This window comes from Mustela nigripes, chromosome 7 (genome assembly GCF_022355385.1).
Source record: "Mustela nigripes isolate SB6536 chromosome 7, MUSNIG.SB6536, whole genome shotgun sequence".
NCBI classification, from domain to species: Eukaryota; Metazoa; Chordata; class Mammalia; order Carnivora; family Mustelidae; genus Mustela; species Mustela nigripes.
In genome coordinates this window covers 22,726,072-22,749,321 of record NC_081563.1, presented here as the reverse complement: position 1 = coordinate 22,749,321, position 23,250 = coordinate 22,726,072, and the positions used below count along the sequence as shown (strand labels likewise).

Genomic DNA, 23,250 nt, shown 5'->3' with positions numbered 1-23,250 from the left:
CCCAGAGCTGCCTGCAGCCCAGCTGGAATCCGCACCAGCTGCCTCATGGCTGGGGACACAGGGGAGGCCCAGCGGTTCCCAGCCCAAGCACGAAGGCACCCCCAACCGCAGCTGTTCCTGGAGTGTGAGCTGTGGAGGAGAAAGCGGCAGGCCTGGTGGCTGGTAATCCTGGAGCAAGGGTGTGTGTGCATGAACTCAGAGAACAAGCCAGAAGTCAGGAGGACATGCTCATGAGTTAGGGGTGCGTATTCGGCCTTCCCCAAATAACCTCTGGCTTTGGGGGAAGCCAAACCTCGACCTAGAACAAAGCCAGAGGGTCCTGAATGGGACAGCTTAGGAGCTGCTCAAGTCCTACGGGGTGGTGGAGTTCCTGCTTTCCGCTGGTCCCAAAGCCAACACAGCCTGAAATCTGAACCAGAGCCAAGCTCCGTTTCAGGAATGTCCAGCCTGGCCCCAAGTCACAGACTGTGGCCTGCCCTGGTTGGGATCAATGTTGAAGAAAGTGGGGCACAAAAGGACTTTTAGAAATAAAACACCAAAGCAGCTTCATTTAAGAAATATATATATATATATGTGTATATATATGCAAAAGCAGCAAATAGCTCCCAATTGGCCACAAATACCGCTTGAGATGATTAAGCCTTTCAGAGCTGAGGGTACCCCCAGTTTTCCTTGCCCACCACCTGCTGTTCCTGGCTGACTTCTGTTTCTTCGATTAATCTGAAGCCAGAAACTCAATTGCCCAGTCTACTAAGCAGTGCCCCTCCCAGAACCTCTGGGAAACCAGGAGGGCAGCCTCATCGCCAAGGAATGTGGGAAATAACATTTTTAAAGTATTTTTGGACAAAATCCATTTTCTTTTAATCTCCTCTCTCTGCGTGGCCTAGCCTTTCACAGGTCACTTGCAGTCGGAGCGGGCTGGGTCTTTTAAGCACCGGACCGGACCGCTCCGTTCCGTGTGCTCCCTTCTCGGCACGGAGGGGGGATGGGCAGTCAGGAAGGACCAGCGCTCGGGGCCTGGGTGTGTGAGGGGGCAAGTGAGCCAAGGTGTCACAGCTTGCTCTCTCCGCGTGCTCTCTCTCCCTCCCGAGTCTAAAAGTTTAAACCCCGCTGGGTTTGATTTAAATAATATCTAAATAATTTTAAATTATCATACAATGATCTCTAGAGCGGAATCACAACAGCAGGGTCTCCCCCAGAGCACTAGCCCAGCAGAGGCCCACCCCAGATCAGCCAGAGAGCTAAGCCCTAGGGAGAGAAAGGCTCAGAGGGGTGGGAGGCAGAGAGCAGGAGGCCGGGAGGTCTCCCTCCCCACTCCGGGCCCCATAGGAGGGGGGCGCCTCTCCCGTGGTGGGAAGCAACACATCTTATCTCTGATTTCAGCAGCCGCCCCACCCCCCAACCGCCCCAGGAATGGCAGGTAAGCCCCAAGCCTTAGAGACAGCTCGGGCCAGCGGTTCACAGCTGGCTGGCTGGACCCGAGGAGCACTCCGGGGGGAAGGAGTATGTAAAAGAGAAAGCACTCCTTCGGGGAGCAGGTGACCATAGAAGGTAGAAAAGGCCGGGCAGCTCACCGAGAGGCGAATCCCACTCTGCCTCCCTCCTTCCTCCCCTGCCTTTCCATCCACAGCAAAAGGGCCTTGGAGGCTTGGGGAGGGGCCACTGGGCAGCAATCTGGGGAGCGGCCAGGCCCACGCTCATTAAATCTCTGTGGGTGGCGTCACCCTGAAAGCCAGACTGGGGGAAGGCAAAGCCAATAGGGACTTTGGAGTGATGTGTGGTTCCTAGGGAGGGACGCCTCCCTGGTCTAGAGAGAAGGGTCCAGAGGCAGGATGGCGAGGCAGTAATTATAGGAGACGTCCTGCTCGAGACACCAGGTAAAGGGAAGCTGGCTAGGACACCTGTGTGGCTTGTTGGCACTATTCCTGGCCTGGTAATTAGGCATTTGGCAAACCCAACCTGTGCTCCGTCTGTCTCACTCACACCCTGTCTTCTGGCCAAGCCGCTCCTCCAAAGAGTTGTGTCCGAGGATGGGGAGGACGTGTCCTCCGAGCCTCCCAGTGATGGCAGCATCTCCTCGAGAGCTCAGGGAGCCCTGCTGGTGGTCCTGGAGATGGTGGTGGACCGGGGAGTGTCAAGGGAGGGAAGGTTCTGTATTGCACATTGACTGTCCCCTTCCGGACAAGTCAGCCCCAGCAGAAGAGTCAGTCACCTGCTGCCCATCTCCAGAAACGAAGAGCTTTAATATTCAGACCACCCAGATGAAATGTCATGGCAAATCTGATAAAAACCAAGAGGAAGTGAAATTGACACTGGGGGGAGGAAGAGGTGAGTAGAGGGAAGGTGAAACCAAAAGGCACTGAGCATGCTGGGTGGGGCGGGGAAGGACACCATCACTCCAGAGACGTAGCGTAACAAAGGGACAGGAACGGTCCACACCAGCCCCAGGCTCTTCAGAAGCCGGAGAGATGCCTGAGTCCACCAAACCGAGTTTTCCAAGGCTTTTCAAGAAACAGGATTTGCTTTGCAAGATGAACAAGGGAGGAGGTCCCATGACTTCTAAGAGATCGCTGAAGTCCTCCAGCAAAATCCCACCTAGGTCTCCCCAGAGCCGGGCAGCTCTCTGGCAGGGTCCCCCTCTTGCCCTCATGGCCCTGGAGCACTTGAAGGTGCTGGTCCCTGGGAAGGAGGCAGTGACGAGGACCCCCCGGGAGCTGGGTTACAGAGCCAGCAGGGTGGGGGAGTTCAAGGAGTCTGATGACTGGTCCCCACTGCTACTGCTTCTGCGGTGAGCCTTGGAGCAGGACTCGGAGGGTGACGCAGGCGACTCCTGCTCCAGGACGGTGGGGTAGGTGAAGACGAGGTTCGATGTGCCTGGAGTGATGGCTGGCGTGGAGGTTACCACGATAGGTGTGTGCAGGGGCTCCTCCCCGTAGAAGCCCCCAGCAATGCTGATGGGCTTGATGACAGAGCGCTGAGCCTTGTCTAGCCCCGCCGATGAGGAGGAGGGGCTGTCCTCTTCCAGGGGCTCCTGTTTCACCACCACGGCACCCACTCCCCCGCCCCCACTGCGCAGGGCCGGCAGCCCGGAGGCGGGGGGCGATCGGCGCTCCTCGGGGCTGATCTTGCACACAGGCCCGTGGGCCACCAGCATGAACTCCAGCTTTTCCTTCTCCTTCTGCAGCTCGGCTATCTCTTTCTGCAGGCCTGACTTCTCCTCCTCCAGCTCCTCTGTCTCCTGCAGAGGGAAGAGAGGTGAGTGAGGGGCAGGAACCTGCCAGGGACCTGCTGGGGGGTAGGGGGTGGGGCAGGAGGTTTGAAGCCAGGTGAGAAAGGGAAACCCAGAGCTGTGAAAGCAGCCAGCTCAGGCCCCCCAGCCACAGACCCCACCACTTCTCAAACACCTAGGGGCTCAAGATGCCTTTTAGGTCTCAAACTCCGGTCTGAGAAAGGTGGAAAGTAGGCTTGGAGGAAGGATGAAATGATAATTATGATAGAGGGCGAGCAAACCTCCAGAAGCTTCCTGAAGCAGGTGATTTCAAATCAACTCATTTTGCAGATAAGGAAACAGGTTCAGAGAGGTTTGTTAATTTGCCCAACGTCACAGAGCAAGCAGGTAGGGTAGGCCAGACTTGACCCCAATGTATCCAACTCCAGGGTCCCTATGCTACCATGCCCGGCCGCCTCAGTGCCAGGACTGCCCCCAGTTCCCCGGGGCTGGGGGGAAGGAGTGTCACAGTGAGGTGTGCAGGCCCAGCCCTCTCTCCTCCTCATGCTCCCTCAACCTGGTCCAGCCTGCCTGCGGCGGTGTCCACACCAGCCTCTCAGCTGCACACACCAGCTGAGGACGGCACCGGGCAGGCAGGAAGTTCTCCAGCAGTCCCGGCTAAATCGGCACTGCCCCACTTCCCTTTTTTGCTCTAATTTCTGAAGCATGTGATTCAGGACTCACAGAACCCTTGGAGAACATTCCGTTCAGTCCCGGCGCTTTAACAGATGAGGAAGCCCGCAGCCAGAGCAGGCTGAGGCTGGCAGGGTCCCACGGCAAGGGGCTCAGGGCCCTCCCCTGACACAAAGCCAGAGAGAAGCCACAAAAGCCCACGGGGAGGCGGGGGCGGGGAGCGGGTGGGAAAGACGAAAAGGTGTGTGTCACGGGCCTCCTCCCCACTTTTCCCCTAACAGAGTCCTGTTCCAGAATGAGATGGTACGGGCCAGAGCCTCACGGAGCAGAGAACAGCATATTCCACGGTGAAAAAAAGTTTCCATCTGTCTCAAGGGTCTGACGAACGTCATGAGCTTATGAGAGGTTTCCTGTGGAGGATGTGGCTCGGGGCCTGGGTGGCTGGGGCGGGTGGGGTGGCGGGGGAGTCGGGTGTGAGGCTTCTGGGGGAGGGAGGGGAGGAAAGCAGCGGGCCCCGGAGGAAAGGCTATTCTGGGGTTAGAGGTGGGGAGCACCCAGGGTAGACCCAGAGGACCTGCCCCCTTAGAAAGTTAGTGGTGGGGAGGACTCCCTCGGGGGGGAGTCTACCCAGGGAGCACTGGTCAGTAAAGGATCTTTTCACCTAGTGCGGGAGAGCTCCCGCTGGTCCTCCCCATGCTCGCACACACACCTCCACCGGACATCCCTGCCGTCTACGGGGAATTCACATGAACACGTCTGTCCCCAAGAGCGAGGGCTCCGGGATGGATGAAGGGAAGCTGGCGCGGGGGATGGTACCGGGAGCATTAAGTCAAGTCACGGATGGGCAAGGTGACTGACTTCCAGAGCTGCTCCCTGGCCGGTCACAGTAAAAACCGCCAACAGTCTCTCGTCTGCTCACTTTGAAAACATTCCACCAGGGACAGTCAGTCCTGGCTTTAGGCTTCCTCCCCGTGCCATTCGGCCCATCCTGTATGGCTAGGCTCTGGAGGGCGTTACGTGATGTTGGTCAGGTCAGGCTTTTGAGAGGGAAGGGCAGGGCCACAGCCCCCAGGTGTGGGCAATTAGGCAGCAGGGGAGAGTGACTCACAAGGGCAGAGTGATGAGCTACCAAGGCGACAGCTTCCGGCTCACGGCAGAGGTGGGGAACCCTTCTGCCGTGAAGGGTATGAGAAAACCCCAGGGGAGTACATACAACTCAGCTAGCACGTGACCGTGTCCATGAGACCCAGAGAGCTTCAAAACCCCTGCTGAGCTGAAAGGGGCAGGTCTCCCCCTGCCCAAACTAGCTCCCTTAAGCTAGCCAGGGCCACTCTGGCTGGTGGTAGGCATGGGGGCGGCTGGAACCTTGGGAAACAGCCCTGGAGGGGGCAGGTCTGGACCCGCACTGGCTCCCTCTGCCATCCCTCACCCAGGGGCCTCAGGAGGTTCAAGAGCAGGGAATGCCTAGATGCTGAATGAGAAAGGGTGTGAGGCCCCAGCAGGCTGTTCGGGTCCCTCGTGGGGCCCAGCCTGGTGCGAAGGCCAGCTCCCGCCCTCCCTCTCTCTTCTTCCATCAGGGCAATGCTAAACCTGCGCGCTCGAAGGAAGGACCCTTTCTATCTGCACTGGCTCATCTCTAGGCCACCAGAGGACGAGGAGAGGATGGGAGGCCAGGAGCCCCGAGGCCCTTGCTCTCATCCCCCTGGAAGTGCTCCCGCCCCACACAGAGCTCCTCACCGCCTGCAGTTTCTCCGTCAGCTCCCGGCGGCGGTTTCGGCACTTGGCTGCGGCCAGCTTGTTCCTTTCCCTCCGGATTCGGCGTTTCTCCTCCTCTTCAGGCGATAGCTAGAGGCCAGGGTCAAGGACTGTGATTAGGTTTGGGTACATGATTCAGCAGCTTTGCTTTCTCGCTGTAATTTAAGAAACGCTTCTGAGGGGCACCTGGATGCCACATTGGTTGAGTGTCTGACTCTCAGTTTCTGCTCAGGTCATGATCTCGGGGTTATGAGATCCAGCCCTACATCAGGCTCCACACTTAGCACAGAATCCACATGGCATTCTCTCTCCCTCTCCCACTCCTCTGTTAGTGCACGTGCTCTCTCTCTCTCTCTCAAATAAATAATCTTTAAACAAAGAAGGAAAGAAGCCCTTCTGGGACTGTGTGCAGGGAGGGAGACAGGCAAGAGAAGTGTGGCTGGGCTCGGCAGTCCCAGAATTGGCAGCTCACTGCTGGGACCCCCAGGGAGGGCCCTGACAGCTGGCCCCAGCCTGGAAGGTGACATCCCATGTCTGAGGGGAGACCAAGGCACCGACCTGTCAGGGACTCATCAGCCTAGGCAAGATGATAGCTTTTGTCATGTCAGCTCTGATTCCTGGCCAAGGCCAGAGAGAAGTAGCAGCTGGGGCCATGTCCCCAGAGTCCCCTCATGCCAGCCAGGCCTGGCCTCACCCACTTAAACAGCTTCTTCCAAACCCTGGCTAATTACTCCTCCCCAACGCTCTGCCAGCTCGGCAAGCCTCATTATCCCCATTTGGTTAAGTAGCTAGGCCCAGAATAAGAACCACCCTGGGGGGAATGTACTATGGCCGGGGGGTATAGGCCAAGGATGCCTCTCCCAATGTCGTCTCCCCGCCCCAGAGGGCCAGCTGCCCACCATTCAACCCAGAGGACTCAAGAGTGCGCCCGGCACAAGGCTAGGCTGGATAGGACAGGCAAAAGGAAAAGGAACCCTCAGGCACGTTCCGTCCTGTTACCCACCATGTCCATTCATTCAACCAAAGAGATGCTTCTTCCAGGTGCCAGGCATGGTTTCAGGGGTTCAAGATTTATCAGAGAACCACATGAACTAAGACACCCGTGCAGAGCTGACAGTCTAGCTCCCCACAGGGAGGCTGGTTAGGGGCCCGTGACTCATGCCCCAGGGCAAGACCTTTGCTCTGAGACTCAAAGCAGAAGCTCTGTTTACATATAGCCCTTCCTGTGACCCCAGTGTCCCCTGGCACGCAGAGGTGACACAAGGCCGTGGGCCAAGGCAGAAAGTAATCCCAAAAGAAAGGCCATCCCATGCTGTTTGCAGACAATGACGGCATCCCTACCATGTGCCAAGTACACACATAGTCCTGGGGGCTTAGAAGATTCTATGGGGTATAAGATCTGGATCCCACCCTCAAGGGACAACGTGGGGGAAAAGCCAAAGCCACTTTTGGACGTGAGAAGGGCTGCCCCACTGGGAGATGCTGCCTCCACTGCCAGGCGACCCATGAGGGAGGGAGGCATGGCCCTGGCTGGGCCCAGGTCAGAGTCCCCAGGCCTCCTCATAGCCCTGCAGGTCTGTTGTTGTGATGTCCAAAACAGCAGAGCAGGGCACAGCTTTGGAGAGGACAATCCCATCGCTGTCTACACTGAGGAAGCCCTGTGGCCCCAACCAAGAGGCCAGAGTCCCACATCGAATTCTCCAAACGCTGGCACAGAAACATGCCAGTCAATGGCTCAGATGTAAAGTCCCTCTGAAGCCTCAGGCCCCGAGCACAGAGAAGCTCGTCACACCTTCTCAACTTGCAAATCCACCCCCACCCCACACCCCACCCCCAGTAGTCAAGGCGCGTGGCCCACAGGGAGACAGGAAGCCTGGCAGGCTACAGGGAGACCTGCCGGCCTCCTGGTACCTCAGGTCCGTCTCCCAGGGCTTTGGCTGAGCTGCGTTCCCACAGAGGCCAACGAGGGCCTCCTTCCCTCCTGGGACATCCTCCCCAGGTTCCTTCAACGCCTCTGAGACCCCACCTCACTGGGGTTAAGAACCAGGCCCAGCTCCCCTCGCCCACCAGCTCCACCCCTGCTGTGTGCCTTCCCCCTGCAGCAGCCTCCAGGAGGGGCCCACAGAGCCCGCCCAGCTGCTAACACCTCTGTGAGCCCCCCAGGCCCCCCGGCAAAGGCCTGCTCTCAGAGTCCCACACTTCTTCCCGGCTGCCCCTCCGTCCTCCAGCCCCGGCTTCAGTCCCGACCTCTGAAACCCTCCACCTCCCCGGCAGAACCAAAGGCTCTACATTCTCTCTTCTGGGAGGTCTAAAGCGGCCTGGGTGCAGAACGCCGACGGGGCCATTCTGTGTGGCCTCGGACAAATCACCCAACCTTCTGAGCCTCAGATTTCCCATTTAGAATATGGATTACTGGGACCTGCCCTGCCTTCCACAAAGTTTCTGGGATGATCAGATGAGACGCACTCTGAGAGCCCTTTCTAACCTAGAAAGTGCTAGAAGGGAGAAGACTAATTCAGAGGTCTCCTCGCTGATGCTTTTTCAGAGCCCTGTAAGAGTCCAGGTGAACTGGAGATCCAGTGTCCACAAACTTGGGTACCCTGCTCTGTGTGGGGACCGGCTGCCTAGCTGAGGTCATGAGGCCACTCAGCTGAGGCCCTGAATCTGTGCTGCTCCCAAACCTGTCTCACCCTGAGCCCAACAGTTACCAAGAGCCTTGCTAGGCCCCCTGCAGTCCTGCATTCAGGGTTCACTACTCAAAGGGCTACTGGGGCTCCCCTTGAGGCCCAGACGAGCCCCCCATCCGTCACTGATGAGGGGCAGAAAAGGCGCAGAGCTGGTTGCTGCCCCTTTCAGCCTCCCTTCCCCTTTGGGGGCTTCCGGACAACTTCTGGCCTTCCGATTGGCCTAGAAGTCTCTCCCCTATCTGTAAGATATGGGGCAGCCTGTGGGAGCTGTCAGCATAGGAAGTGTAGAGGGGTGGTGACACCAACATGGTCACAACTAGAGTGTGTCAGCACCACCGCAGACACACCCACAAGCCACACACCCTCGGCTCCCCGCCTCCTCAGTCACCATCACGGGCCTCAGAGGGAGCCTCTGGGCAGGCTCTGAGGAGGGCAGGCAGGCACCGTGCTGGCTCTGGGGAACAGGCTCCTCTCCCTGGGGGAGGTCAAGCAGGCAGAATCAGTTCAGAGGAAGACCCCTGGGCTAGGGACGCAAAGAGCCGAGGTTCGAGGATGCTACTGTCCAGGCTTCCTCCAAGCTGCTGGCTGATTGTCTGAATTCCTGACTGATGTGGCTCTCTCCCTCCCTCTCAGAAAAGGAAGGAAATTCTCCAGACAGATTGTCTTAAGGCACGCCTAGGTGGTATGGTGGGAAAACCACATAGCTGAAGGTCAGGGGAGGTTGATTCCAGCCCCAGCTCAGCCACTTACTCATAGCATCGCCCTCAACAGAGCCCTTCTCCTTTCTGGACCTCTGTTTCCTCATCTGTGAAATGGGTACAGAGGGAAAATTGGAAAAGCTTTTCTTCAAAGTCTATTTCAGGTGCAAGCTTCTAAATTAGGTGTGAACTAGGCCCAGAAAAGAATGCAGAGTGTTCAGCACATCTTGCTTTTTTGAAAACCCGCTCTCACTGAGGTCACTTACATAAGTTGGGGAGTGGAATCCAGGTCATTGGTGACTATAAAGCTTGACATCTTGGGCTCCCGAAGGAAGCGTAATTTAAAGGACAGTGTAATCACGGCTACTGCAATGTTTACATCTACAATTTGGAAAGCAATAGCACAGGGGATAGTAGTCACTTGTCCCAGCAGCGGAAGCCCAACAACCATCATGCTCTGCGCTGAGTCCTGCCATTAACAGAACAAACCAGCATGGAGGGGAGGCCAAGCCCAGCCTTAGCCTCAGAGGAATGGAGATCCTATGAATGCTCCCGGTTCCTCAGAGCAGGGACCCTTGCAGTCCTCAGTATCCTGGGTTGGCACTGGATCCATGATTACCCATGGAGGACCATGTGTGAAAGATTCTTGTATGGGGACACTGGGATCCCAGAGCGCCAGTGGACAGTGGTGGACATGGAGAGGAGTGACTCACCAGGTGAATGTTTCATTTGAAAAAAGGATCCCACCGCTAAAGTATTTTCCTTCCCTGGATCCACAGTGAGATGGTATTGTAGAAAGAGCACTGTTCAGAGAGTCCAGGGAACTGGGTTCTAATTCAGACTTCCCATAGTCTTGCCAAATAGCCTCAGGCAGGTTTGTCTAGGCTTTGGTTGAATCGTTTGTGAAGGGGGATCCACGGGGCCCTTAGGAGGCTCACCCCCCTTTTTATGCATGATTCTGATTTTTCTTTTGGGAATCAGGGGGCCCATCACTACCCTGGCTCCCTACTGATAGAGATGGTATGCCTTGGAATAGTGGTAGATGGTGTCTAGAAGCAGCAGCCCACGCTGTCTCGTGTCCCTCCCTGCCAGGCAGATGCCTTCTTAAAGCTGAGCCCTCGGAGGGCAAAAAAAGCCGACATCCGACCTGCTCTCCCCTCACCCCCGACACACGCCGTCTGACTCCAAAGACTCCAAAATCACTGCCCTTCTGGAAGGGGCATTGTAGGTACTTGAAATGGGCTTCTGCTTCAAGTTGGAGGCCTGGGACACCGAGGAGGAAAGGCAAGTACTGTGGGCCTGGAGGGTGATCCTTCAGGTCTGCTGAGTGTTTCCCCCACACCAGACACCAGGAGACAACGCAGGGCTAACCCCCGAAAGTTTCTGGCTAGGGCTTCGTTGGCTGTGTGTCCTGCCATGGATCAGGGAAAGACATGTCCCAACAGTGCTTCCCATCTGCTGAGACCGCACCACACACAGCGCTGTTTTCCCACACATGGTCTCATTTGAGTGGCGACGAGTCCTATGTGATAGGCACCATTATCCCCATTTTGCACTGAGGGAGTTGAGACTTGGGGAGCCTCAGCGACATGAGCAAGATGACAGAGCCAGGTCAAACTCTCAGGCCTTCAGCTCTGCTTCCCACGAGGAAGGGTCACAGGCCCCTGGTCCCGAATCCCCTCTTCTCCTCGGTGCTCCCAGGACACCGACCCAGCTCCCCAGCAGATCACAGAAAAACACTGTGTATTACCAGGCCCTGAAAGTCCCCCACATGTCTGCTTTCCACTGATCTGAGACGTACCTGCTCATCTCTCCTCCTGCGGCCCACAGTGGTGCCAATAGTCTTGATCACACCGGGTCTCGGGAGTGCCATGTGCCCGGGGACAGAGGCCAGGCCCGGCAGGGGGCTGTAGGGGTGCGAGCGAGGGTACGGGTTGGACATGGAGGTGATCACCGTGGGCTGCACCATCCACTGCAGGTCCTGGCTGGTCGTGATGGCGTTGATGGTGGGGATGAAGGCGCTGCCTGAGCCAGGCATATCTACCCGGAATTTCTGAAATGAGGAGAGAAAACCGTGTTGAGCCAATAAGCATGGAGCAGAAGAGGACAACTTCGTGGTCTCAGCAGGCCCTCCCAGGGGCCTTCAGGGCTAGCTATGCCCACGTCTGCACAGCAGCCCTCCCCCTGGCCTAATGAGCCTCTGGGTCACCTGCCAATTAGCCCCCAGGGTACGGGGGCTGGGGACCCCTTGAGGAGATTTGCAAACCAACAGCTTTGGGGCAACAATGATCACCAGGAAGTTCAAATAGGTATAGGATGGGGCTGTGACCCCATCCAGGGGGAGGCCAGGTCCATGAAAAGGTGCCCTCCAATTCCTGAGACTGGAAAGTGGTAGCCTTTGTGTCCTTGTCCTCCTCCTGGCCCTCAACCGCCATCTGGCTTAGAGCAGACACACCGTGTCTCTACCTACCGACAAACCCATCTGCGTTCATAGATGTGTCTGTGTGAAACTTGAGTGCTGCTAGCTCAGAGTTTTCTGTCTCTTAATTTATGCCCAGACCATGTTGCAGAACTCTCCGGAACATACTGCAGGAAGCATTCTATTTAAAATATAAGATGATGACAGAGTAGAAACACTAAAATGGGTCATGCTCCTCAGCAGTTGGTCTTGGCCCTTCTTCAGGGCCAGCTACTAGAAAGTGCGAGGAGGGAGAAGGGAAAGAGCTCCCTGCCCCCGCGCCTCCCTGGCTCCCAGCTTTTCAGGAGGAAAGCACCCCAGTGGGAGCCCTCCTCCTCAGGTGATTCCTTTTTCCACACATAGGTTCTGCAAATCCTTTCTTCCCTAACCTGGTAGGTGACATGATGAATATAATAATGTCACTTACTGAGTACTTACTAAATGATGGGTCACCCTGGTAGTTTTTGACCTCAATTATCTGATTAATTCTCCCTCTGAGGTAAGAACTACCATTATCTCCATTTTAGAGGCAGAAATTTAGGCGTAGAGAGATTGAGTAACCTATCCAAGGTCCTGCTCCTAAGCAGGGGTGGGTCAGGACTCAAATATGGTTCAGCCTGACAAAGAGGACAGGGCTCTCACGCATGGTGCTATACAAGGTTCTGTGCATTGCTTTCTGCTTCCTAGAAATCCAGACCCAGGTGCTGGTACCCACCCCTACTGCCCTCAGAGCATCAGCTCATCCCTGCCAAGAGACCCTACAGACCGTCCCTCTCCCTGAAGAGGCCATAGATCTGACCCCAGATAAAATCCTACTATCGTCACGGGGACTATAGCATCCCCCCTCTCTTGGCCTGGTCAGACCAACCAGAAATAGAAGTATTAGTAGCAAAGCCAGCTGCCTTGTCTCTGTCCCATGACAGATGACACCTGGGTTCCTGTTGTGTAAATAAAGTGGGACTTAGAGCCCCTGACTGTAATTGAGGGAGTTGGGGCCCCTTTTTTGCTCGTTCCCCTGCCAGCTGAGTGGCCCCAGTCTGGGTCAGGGGGGATGTCTCTGCCTCATTTCTCAGAATGCCCCAGGGTCCCAGGCCAAGGGCGTTCAGTGAAGAAAGCACAACCCAGCACAGGGGATTTGGGGATTCCACAAGGAGACCCACCGGGGCAAGGAATCCTGGGATTCTGTGAAGCTACCCGCGCAATGGATTCTGGAATTCTAGAAGAGCTGCCCAGTACAAAGGATTCTGAGTCATCTTGGAAGGCAAAGACAACTCGGCTTTTATCAGGAGCTGACTGAGCTGGGGGTGTGTGTTGTGTGTGTGTGTGTGTGTGTGTATAGGAAGGATGCAGTGAACAAGGAAGAATCCAAGCAGGAAACGGTCTTCAAGGAGAAAACATGGACAACTGAGCTGGGCCTTGAAGAGGCAGAGTACTGAAAGCCCAGAAGTGTGGCTGAGTGTGCAGAAGCATAAAGGCCCAGACAGCTCCGTTTCTCTTGGGGGCTGGATGGGAGGGGGGAGGTGGCAGGAGGCCTGGATTTGAGGCCTTCGCAGAATCACGGAGGACTGTTTCCCTGTCTGTGAGGGAGAATCCGAACACACAACTCACCACACCATCATGAGGATTAAATATGTAGCTACTTGTAATCACTGGCTATAAAAGCACACCAGTGGTTCTCACCCGTGGCTGCCCATTAGAATATTCTGAGGAGCCTTTTCAAAACACCAACGTTGGAGCCGGCATTGCCATTAGAGCTCTAAAATAACACGTCTGGGGTGGGGTTCTGATAAGGTATTAAATAAAAAAAAATGCCTGAGGAGATTCTAACATGCAGAGCGGGGGTTGAGAAATACCGCGCCAAGCAAATGGAAGGCGGCCCCGTCCTCACCATCACCTCCACCACCACCATGATGGCGTCTCGTCACTGCGCCTGCGCACTCTGCTTGGGGCTCCAGGAAAACCCGCCAGCTTCCCACTCCCGGGAACCACCCAACATTTTTATTCCATTTGTCTCCCCAAGTCAGGTTCTGGGTCTGAAGAACACCTGAGGCATCCAGCATGAGGGCCACAGAGGGAATGGTCAGCTTTTCTCTCAATAAACCCTCCAAGAAAATCGCTCCTCATTTCAACAAACAAAAGAGCTCCCTTTTCAGCCTAGGGGAAGCAAGCAGAAAACCTGAAGCACATCTGGGAGGCTGAGATCCCTTGGGAATAAGTGGATGATTCGCAGCACACACACACACACACACACACACACACACACACACGCCCCGCCACCCTGGGGCCCCTTGGGCCCTCCAGGGTCCTCGCTCTGGGTCTCCAGAACGTGCTACCCGGCCTTCAGCCAGATTCCTTGCAGCAATGGCTTGGTCTAGACAAAACAAGACAGCAGTAAAAACAAGGCACTAGGTAATGACTGCCTCTAAGTGCGGGTACAACTTGTTTCGGAGGGAGGTAAAGCCATCTGGATAACACTGGCTCTAAACCACACAGAAAACAGTGTCCCAACCCCAGAGAGGACTGGGGCTGTGATCGAGAGGGCTTGTGTCTCCTCCAGGAGCCTGAGAGGCTCCCAAAAGTTTCAAGGAGATCTGGCGATGGGACTTGTCTCCCCTCCAGAGGTATTGCCCAGAAAGCCTCCCGGAAGTAGGTGAGAAGAGGTGAGGCGAGCGGTCTGTGGTCCCAGGAGTCAGCCGGGCACTCTTCTTCGCCAACAGACCCAGGAATCGGTCAAATACCGTGCTGGGAGTAGTCACCGTTCTCTACGGAAGGGTTATACTAAAGGGTTATACTAAGGGTTATATTACACAGAAACAAAGATAGGATTTCTGGGCTGCAGGCATGAGGGCCGTGTGAGCCCTGCCACAGCACCAGGTGTGTGCTGAGGGGGGATAGAGGAGGTAAGTCTGGACCTCACTTGAGTCCCCTGAGGCTCTCCAGCCCCTGCCCCTTGGAAGCCCCTCCTCCAGGGACAGGGCAGAAGATGCTGGATGGCTGGGTGGCCTTCCAGACTGGCAAAGCCCCCAAATGCTTTATTTGACTATGTCATCCTGCTGACTTCTGGGTGGGCAAGAATGCCTATAAAAGGACGAACTTCCCCCCACGGACCTCCTAGAGCGGAGTGTGACAAACTTTGGCTGTAAAAGGCCACATACTAAATATTTTAGGCTTTGTGGGTCACGCGGTATCTGTCGCAACTATTCAACTCTGCCGGGGACAGTGCGTAAACAAACAGGTGTGCCTGTGTTCCGTGAAATCTTATTTACAAAAACACTGGGGCTGTGCTTTGGGGACCCCCCTTCTAGAGGACCATTCCCTCTCCTAAGTATCAGGGTTGGGGGAAAGAATAAAGAGAGGAAACAAGAAAGGAAAAAGACAGAGAGACAGAGAGAGAACTTTTCCTTTAACTCAGGGAATCTCATTCACCAGCTTGAAACTCCAGACCAAGAAGCTGAAGTTCAAGCCCTTACAAGCTTTGTTGTGGGTTTGTGGGCATCATAAAGACCCCTCTTTATCCTGAAGCACCCCTATTTAAGGGTGCTGTGGGGCTGTCCAGTCCTGCTCCCAGAGTCTCTAAGGAAGACACCTCAGAACACAGTGCTCTACAGTCTCCCAGCTTCACCAGGTCAGAGAAGTCCCTGCAGCCTAGCACTTTCTGGTTTGGAAAAATGATCTTCCTGAACTTGACAGCTGGGCTTTGGTTTCAGAAATGAGGGTCACAACCATCGCCTTTTGCAGAAGGGTCTAGGAAGTAGGTTTTGGGTTTTCATTTCCTACAGACATGATTGGAACAGGGCTTGGGCCAGAAATTCCTGCGCTGGGTAGAAATGGCATTTTGGATGCATGGAGGGTCAGTGTTGTCAGCCTATCCACTCGGCCAGGCATCTCTCCATCACACTGATTCTCAACTGGGCTCCCAAGCACTCAAGCCACGAACCGCAGAAATACTAGTGACCTGTCTCAGCAGGCAGGTATGACTACAGATGTCTGGAAAGGGGCTGGCTTCTTTCTCTTAAGAAACTACCCTTTAAAAAAAAAAAAAAAAGACGAAGATTTTATTTATTTACTTGAGAGAGAGAGAGCACAAGCAGGGGGAAGGCAGGCAGAGAGAGAGGGAGAAGCAGGCTCCCCAGGGAGCACAGAGTCGAACGTGGGGCTCCATCCCAGGACCTTGGGATCATGACCTGAGCTGAAGGCAGACACTTAACTGACTGAGCCACCCAGGTGTCCCTAAAGCCCCATTTAAAAAAAAAAAAAAAACAACATGGGAAAAGTTCCAAAATTTCTACAGACTGGCTCAGGGGAAGAGCAAAAGGGACAACTCCTGCTTCAAACATCCCAGAACACCCCAACTGAGGTCAAGCTTGACTCCAATGTTCTCTGTTTCTATTTCTTCTTTGGAAGAAAGAAGTCTTCTATATGGAATTCAACCCGTCTTCACAGAGTATGCACTGGACAGCACTTTGACCTTTCCTATCTGAAGAAAGCCACTTGTGTCACAATGGAAATGGTTGCTAATAACTCGGGATTCCCCCCGACTTCACAGCACACAAACACTCCCTCAGGTGATGGGTCTCCTGTCAGCTTCCTCTCTTTCCCAGGTTTACTTAAAAGAGCCACAGTCTCCTCTTGGTCCTCACTGCCAGGGTGAAGCAAAACAAAGCAAAGGAAGAAAAGAAAAACAGCCAGAAGAACGTGGCCGGTATGGAGTTACCACCCAATTTCCCCAGTTTCTTTCTTCCCAGGACCCTTCCAGTGAGAAACCCCACTCCAAAGCATGGCAGGGATGGGAGTGGCAATCCTACTATCCTGTGTACCCCTTTTGCAGTCAGCGGAAGCGCACGGCATCTGATCTTTCCTTTAACCACAGCAGGGTGAGCGTGGCCAAGTGCCAGCCAGAGAGATGGTGCTGGGCAAGAGAACGCCTCACTTCCCTCTCAGGCCCAGTGAGCTGGAGAGTTACCAAGTGGGGTTTGGAAGACATCTATTTGCTTCAATCAAGGCAGCTGCCATCACGTTGAAAGGCTGTGGCCCAAAAGAGGATGAGCCAGATCCACAAAGGAATGATGCTATTTTTTTTCTCTCTCAACAAATAGAGCACAAAGTTAGCTTCTGGCATTCTCGTAACCAGTACCTTTCTCCCTGTTTCACAGAGGAAAAGAAACATCTAAAGTATGGATGGCAAAAGTGCCTACTTCAGGGTTAGGTGACTGCTCTTGGTGACTTCTCTCCCAGGGAAGACTCCTGAGCGGGGAGACGAAGATGACTCGGGGTCCCACTGGACTTTGGACCCAGTCTGGGATCACCCAGACCTTCTATGACAGACTCGAGTCCTTATAAGTCACATCTCCAAATATCAAAGTCCAGCCTCAAAGGACAAAGATCTGTGAGCAGGGAGGGTTTTTGAAAGAATTTGCTGAAGGGGATACCAAAAGAGGAGTGTTGTCAAACCTTGAGTCTGACCAAGAGCCACAGCAGTCAAAGTAGTAGTTGGTCTCTGCCAGGAATAATTTCGAAGGGCACCACAGTGATTTGGATGTGTAAATTCTGGTGTGTTTGCATTACGACAGCAACAAAAAGGGGCACCTGGGTGGCTTAGTCAGTCAAGTGCCCAGGTCATGATCCCAGGACCCTGGGATAGAGTCCCACATAGGGCTAGCCCCCTGCCCAATGCGGAGCCTGCTTCTCCCTATCTTTCAGCCCCTCCCCTACCGCTTTGTTCTCTAATAAATCTTAAAAAAAAAAAAAAAATGGGGGAAAAAACCAAACCCAAGACTCCTAACTTGATGCTCACCTTGAACAATAAGGCAGGCAGAAATAAAGCAATGGAAATGCACTCGGGTTTCGAGAGGAAAATTCAACCTCTGCTCAAACAATACATGACTGCTACTTCACCCCGTTCACTTTGATGAAAAAGTGACACTGACTTCCACCATCAAGAATCAGTTGAACAGACAAATTCCTGGGATAACATTTTGTTTGATCCTAATCTACAACCTCTACAAGATCAAAGAACCCCCCCCCGGGGGGGGGGCACCAAACCCCTAATATACACCTCCCACCTTCCCACCAATTCTGAAACCCCCCTCCCCCAAACAATCCTGTGTCCTAATACAAACACCTCAAGAAAACAAGCCTTGGGAATTTGAATTCCTGGCACCCTAAAGAAAAGACAAACATCAAAATAGGGAAAGGAAAAAAGCACTCCTTTTTGAACCAGGTTTTATTTAGAACAGATTAAAAAAAAAAACTGCATTTCAAAAAGTCAGGCAGTTCCTAGTTAACCGCTGTTAGATATATGGCATTTATTTGTCCCAAATTAAAAAGAAAAAAATCCTAAGAATTCCGAAAACTCACCAAGTTAACACTGTCTGGGGCTGGAAAAATACCTTCCCCAGACAGTTCTTCTAAGAATGTCCCGTAGGGGGCACTAGAGAGGTGTGATTGGGACTGACTTGGGAATCACAGTCATTTCTGGTAAAAGTTCTTTGATGTGAGGAATGTCCCAGCCTGGTACAGTTGGCAAAAGTTCACTCCGGGGAATTTTGTGTGTGTGTGTGTGTGTGTGTCTGTCTGTCTGTCTTTCTGTCTCTTGGGAAAGGGCGGCTGCCGAAGAAGAGAGCTAGCCTGGTATTCCTTGATTCCAGAAAGGAACTGTCCCTCTTGGTTTATTTTCACAAGTTATCTGAGGAACCGACAAATGGCAACCTTGGAAAAGTTCTGGGTCTTGTTTTTGTTTTGTTTTTTCATTAAAAGGGGGGCCCAGCTGATGAAAACAAGTTATGAAATGACCTGTGTTTGTGTAACTGGCTGATTGCGTAATGCTCAAGCCCTGAAACCGTAATAGTCGGGCAACCAGGCAAGGCATATATCTGGGAGGTGTTTTCCTAGGAAACTCAGAAGAGAGAGAAAACAACAACAATAAACAGAAAATGCCAGGAGGGGGAGGTGTGTGCAACGATTATTGACGAAACAAAATCACCAATGACCAGCCTTCGAGATTAAAACTATAACTGGAACAGGAAATATTTTTCATGCTTGGAGTTCCTGCCATATACAAGAAGACTGGTTTCAACATAGAGTTACCTGCCCCCCACCCCTCCGAAGTCCCTGGAACTCATGGCCATGTGTTAAAATCAAGCTTTATTAAACTAGAGAGAAGAAAGTTTTGGTTTGAGTAAACAGCAGCAAACTTATCGGGACTATCAGACCCCACAAACAAACAGATGGGGAAAAAATAATGTTCACTGGCCCAAGGGAAAACCAGAGCACCCTCTTTTCTTATACCGACCAGTCCACGGAGATGCTACAAAGGTGGAAGTCCCAGTATAAATGCCAGGAAAGCCGCCCCATAAAAGAAGCTGAGAGAAATAAAGTGATCACAAGTCATATCTGGTATGTAATAAAGTTACCTTGAGCCTGAGATCGGGTGGGGTCCAGGCGCAGACTTGGGAAATAACAAAAGCCTCTCAAGTCCGTCCGAGGACCACAGAACAGCTTGGCTCCAAGTTGGAGAGATGATGGAAAAACCTTCCCCCACCCCACCCCCGCCAGCCTCCTCCCTCCTCCTTCCCTAGGAGTGGACAGGCTGAGAAACTTGTCCAAAGCCGCATTACCTTGCCGATCCCTCTGGTTTGAAAGGCACCTCACTCAAGCTGCTGGGCCAAACAGGCAGGCGTCTATGCGAGAAGCCCGTGCACTAGTTATTACTAATTGCAAAATCCTTGTGTGTTACAGCATGCTAGGAATTAGCCCACAGCTGCTTTTTGCTTCGGTAATGAGGCCCCATTACACCCTGCTGGACTGAGTTCTCTTCCTTCTTCCTAGCACTGGTTTCCTGTCTGATTTTCTTCCAAAACAGGGAATTGCCTCCGCTCACATCCTGGGCTCAAAGCCCTAGTGACACAGATTATTCAATCTGGGCACTGATGTCCGGTCTGACTTCCCACTTGGGCCCCAGGGTCTGAGCAAAGCCAGGCGGCAAGACTGTCATATTACAGTGGTAAATGCCAGGAAAACGGCAGCAAAAGGGACAGACAAGATATCAAAAGATCTCTTTCAGATCCAGGGAGGAGGAGAAGGACGTTTTGGCAGCTTGTTGAATTGGAAAATAAGGGAATGGGTATAAATGACTCCGACCCGTTGCTTAATGATATTTAGATTCAATTAAAACCACCAACGGGACTGGAAAGCAAGCAAAAGCACTTTTTAAACAAGATTAAGACACATCACCTTGTTGCTCATTATAAAGGGTGCCCCAAATGCTCCCTTAATGCACCGACTAGATTCTCTACAGTGGGTGCTTGTGGGGGCACCAGGGGAGATACAGAAAAGCCATTCTGGGGACTCACCAAGTAAGGGGAACCCCTTTGCAACAAGGTATCCCTTTTCAGATCCCAAAGAGCGATGTCTTTCCATTTTATTTTCTGGCAGGATCCACCCCTCCAGGGGAAGCCCACCCCAGCCCCTACTGGCTGGCTGGCTTCTAGAGGCCAAGGCCACTGTCTTACCAGGGCAACTCCTGCTGTAGCCAACTTGCCCAGAGATTCCGCAGATCCTGACCCAGATGGGCTTCGGGTTGTAGTGGCCTTGTTTGCTAAGCCAGCTCCCTCTGAAGCCTGAGGGTGGGGGTGGGGGGCAGCTGCTGCAGAGGGCAGACACCCCACTAACCCCACCAGCACCCTTCTGGTATTTACAGACACAGATCGCAGGCACAATCCTTCCAGTGCAAACCAGTCCTGCTGCTTTAGAAACAAGTTGTTTTTCCGCTTCCAGAACCACCCAGGAGCCTAAGCAAGCTCTCTTCCCCCTCCAGCCACCCTCCCCACTTCTCTCTGCAGGCGTCCTTGCCCCAGGTACCCCTCCCCAGACCCTCAAGGCGCCCCTTCCGGTGGCAGTACAGGCTCCTTCTCTGACCCCAAGAGGAGATGGATGGGCGCAGGGGCACCACAGGGCCAGAGCCTATCAAGGCTGACCTCCTCCTTCCTGACCTTCGCACCCTATTCCCAGAGCGACAACCCTCACCCTCGCTCTGGATTACTTGAAGGAGCCTAACCATGTTTCCGAATCCCTAGCCTCTTTCAGAAATTAATACTGATGGAGAGCAGGGGAAGAGAGGGAGAGGGCTCTCCCGCAGGAACGGAGTCCTTGGATGTCGGGAGGCGCCAGTGGGTGCAAAGATTTTTTTTTTTTTTTTTTTCCCCACCGCGGAGAAGTGACGGGGGTGGGGAGGAGGGAGGGATTTCTGGGAGAGGAGTTAGGCTCCGGAGAAGGGGAGCTGCTGCTGCAATTCCAGGAGCTTGTCTGGGTAAGATGTAGAGTGAGGGAAAGGGTTTGCCGGCTCTTCAAGCCCACTCCTCGGTCCAATTTAAAAAAAAAAAAAAAAAAAAAAAAAAGTGTTTGGGGAGAAGGGTGGGCAGGACAACACGAAAATCCAAAACTTGCAATGGTGACCCCGTAGGAATTTTCTCGCCAAGCCAAAAACGGGAAAAGAAAGCAAAAGAGGCAGTGGCGGCGAGAGGAGGGCGGGGGTCGGCCCGCGCCGCCAGGTGCACCCGGGGCCCGCACCTACCTGCTGGCCGCCGCCGCTGGTGTAGGACTCGGCGTGCGCAGGAGAGCCGCTGCTGCCCCGGGACGAGGTGTCAAAGTTCCCGGGATAATCCTGGTACATGATCCGCGGTGGGGGCCGGAGAGGAAACAGGGTGTTTTTCTTCCCCCGCCCTCGCCGCGGCCGCGCACCGGCTGCTGCGGGCTCGCTCCCTGCCGGCCGCGCCTCGGGCTCTGGTCTTCGCTCCCGGGTTGCTCCCCGACGGTGGCGGGTGCGTACGGGAGGCGGCGACAGCCCGGGAACCGTGCCTCCCGAGCGCCTCGCGCTGCGCTGCTTTCCTGCCCTCCGAGCGCCGCGGGACCGGCGGGCCCCCCAGTCCCTCCCTCTAAAAGTCCGCGCGTCCCTCGGTCCCTCCCCTGCGCGCGCCCTCCCGCTCCCGCGCGCAGTCGGAGCCCAGCCGGGACAGCCGGTCCGATCAAAAACTGAAAATAAAAAAAAAAAAAAAAGAATAAGAGCCCGGCGGATCACGACTGCCAGGTCCGGGGGCCCCCCGATTTCAGACAGGGCAAAGAAAAAACAAACAAAACAAAACAAAACAAAAAAAAAGGCGAAAAGAAAGGCTGCCCGCCGGGAGAAACTTCTATTTCCTCCTTTTAGAAAAGGAGCTGAGAATAAACTTCCTGTGGCCGACTCGCCGCCGGAGTTTCGGAGCGGCTCGGACACTTGCGGGGAGAAGGTAGCTCGTGCCCGGCCCGCGCGGTTCCAGCCGAGCTGGCGCTGAGAAGGACGCGGCCCCGCTGCCCGTACCGCCGCTGCGGCGCCCGACTGCACCCCTTCCCCGGCGCCCGCTCCGGGACGGGCCGCCTCGCCCGGCCGCGCCTCTCTGCCTCTCTCCCCGGCCCGCCGAGCGCCGTTCACTTGCCCGTCGCTTCGCTCGGAGCCCCTGCGCTCTGCCCGAGATGAGTCACTACAATGGCACGAGTTCAACTCCACACTCTTTATTCTCCAGCCCCTGTACCATGTGGATTCACTCACGTCAACTCCAGACTCCACCTTGCAAGGGAGGAGCGCGCGGGGAGGCGGAGGGGGGGGGGAGGAGGAGGAGGAGGAGGAAGAGGCTCGGGAGGAGGCGGGCGCAGCGCTCCCCTCCGTGCCCCGGCTCCCGGCCGCGCTGACGCCAGTCGCACACCCGGCGCAGGGAAGAAAGGCGGTGGCGGGGCAGGAGCAGACCGCCCGAGCGGCCTGGGCGCGCCGAGGCGGCCCCGGTCCCGGCCCTTCCCCACCCCCGCGCACCCCCGAGCCCAGCGCCCTTGGTCTGTTCCATTGGCGCACGTTGCCAAAGATGGTCATTTGCGTTAGAGGACGCGAGTGCGGGTTCCCTCGCTTTCGGGTGACGTGGAGGGAGAGGGATTCCCTCGCCGGCTCCCGAGCGCGCCGCGGCCTTCCCCCTCCCCTCCACCGCCCGGGGAAGGGGCGCGGGGCGGGGCCCCCGAGTGCGGCCGCGCGGGCCTCGGCGCCGGGTTTTACAAAATAATCACAGCCTGGAGAGCGAGACGGGCGGTTCAGCGCGGCGCCACCGCGAGGCCGGGAGCCGGGCGCGCAGAGCCGCTCTCAGGGAGGGCGCGGCCAAGCGCGATCCTCGGCGCCCTCCGAGGCGCCGCCCGGTGCAGCGGACGCCCTGGGCGCGCAGGGTACCCGCGCCGCCCTGCGGCCGGCCCCTGGCGGGGCGCGGCGCCGCCGGGCGGGGCCGACCTGCCTATTTTTCCCTGCGTGGCTGGCTGCCCATTGCTCCCCCCCCCCCCCCCAACCCACCCCCCCCCCCCCCCCCCCCCGGCCCTACAATTAATTTGTTAGGAGTAGCCATGAAGAAGAAATTAACCAGTCAAGACATTCCGGCTTCCCTGTGTGCGGGACAATTAGGACGCATCTAATAGTAAGCGGGCGTTAGAAGCAAACTCGACTGTTAAGAATTAAGAAAAAAAAAGAGAGGAGAAGGGAGGGAGGCAGGCCCGGGAGAGGGTGTGCCCCAACGTTGTCTTCAGCTGTTTTGGAGGGAAGTTCAGGGAGCAAGGAGTCTGGACTCCAGGGTCTTCCCGCCTCGCCTGGTGGGGCGGGGCGAGGTGCGGGTTAAAGAGCACAGACCTCGGAGTACGAACGCCAGACTGTGCTATTTATGAGCTGTGAGACTTTGGGCGAGTCCCTTA

The 23,250-nt window shown here is 55.1% G+C and overlaps 1 protein-coding gene and 1 long non-coding RNA gene across 3 annotated transcripts; one reads left to right on the top strand and one right to left on the bottom strand.

Annotated features, from left to right (window-relative positions):
* Positions 1 to 2,224: 2,224 nt before the first annotated feature.
* Positions 2,225 to 21,837, bottom strand: FOSL2 (FOS like 2, AP-1 transcription factor subunit). 2 transcript variants are annotated; one of them, XM_059405363.1, is made up of 4 exons: positions 21,071 to 21,837; positions 10,843 to 11,094; positions 5,639 to 5,746; positions 2,225 to 3,238 (listed from the first exon to the last, which is right to left on the bottom strand). In XM_059405363.1, exons 1-4 carry the CDS (start codon positions 21,167 to 21,169, stop codon positions 2,720 to 2,722), a joined length of 978 nt encoding a protein of 325 aa, XP_059261346.1. In that variant the 5' UTR covers positions 21,170 to 21,837; the 3' UTR covers positions 2,225 to 2,719. The 2 variants fall into 2 exon arrangements, with proteins under 2 accessions (XP_059261346.1, XP_059261348.1); XM_059405365.1 differs by lacking the exon at positions 21,071 to 21,837 and adding an exon at positions 20,010 to 20,095.
* Positions 3,168 to 5,632, top strand: LOC132021242 (uncharacterized). The gene is made up of 3 exons (XR_009405270.1): positions 3,168 to 3,255; positions 4,183 to 4,306; positions 5,479 to 5,632. It is a non-coding gene; the product is annotated as an uncharacterized LOC132021242 (long non-coding RNA).
* Positions 21,838 to 23,250: the final 1,413 nt, after the last annotated feature.

Bases quoted from the DNA above. Each gene is read 5' to 3' on its own strand.
- FOSL2 (XM_059405363.1), bottom strand. From the start codon at position 21,169: ATGTACCAGGATTATCCCGGGAACTTTGACACCTCGTCCCGGGGCAGC. The intron at 5,747-10,842 runs GTACGTCTCAGA...CCTGGCCTCTAG, and splicing joins GCAGGAGGAGAGATGAGCAG to CTATCGCCTGAAGAGGAGGA. The intron at 3,239-5,638 runs GTGAGGAGCTCT...TTCCCTCTGCAG, and splicing joins TGACGGAGAAACTGCAGGCG to GAGACAGAGGAGCTGGAGGA.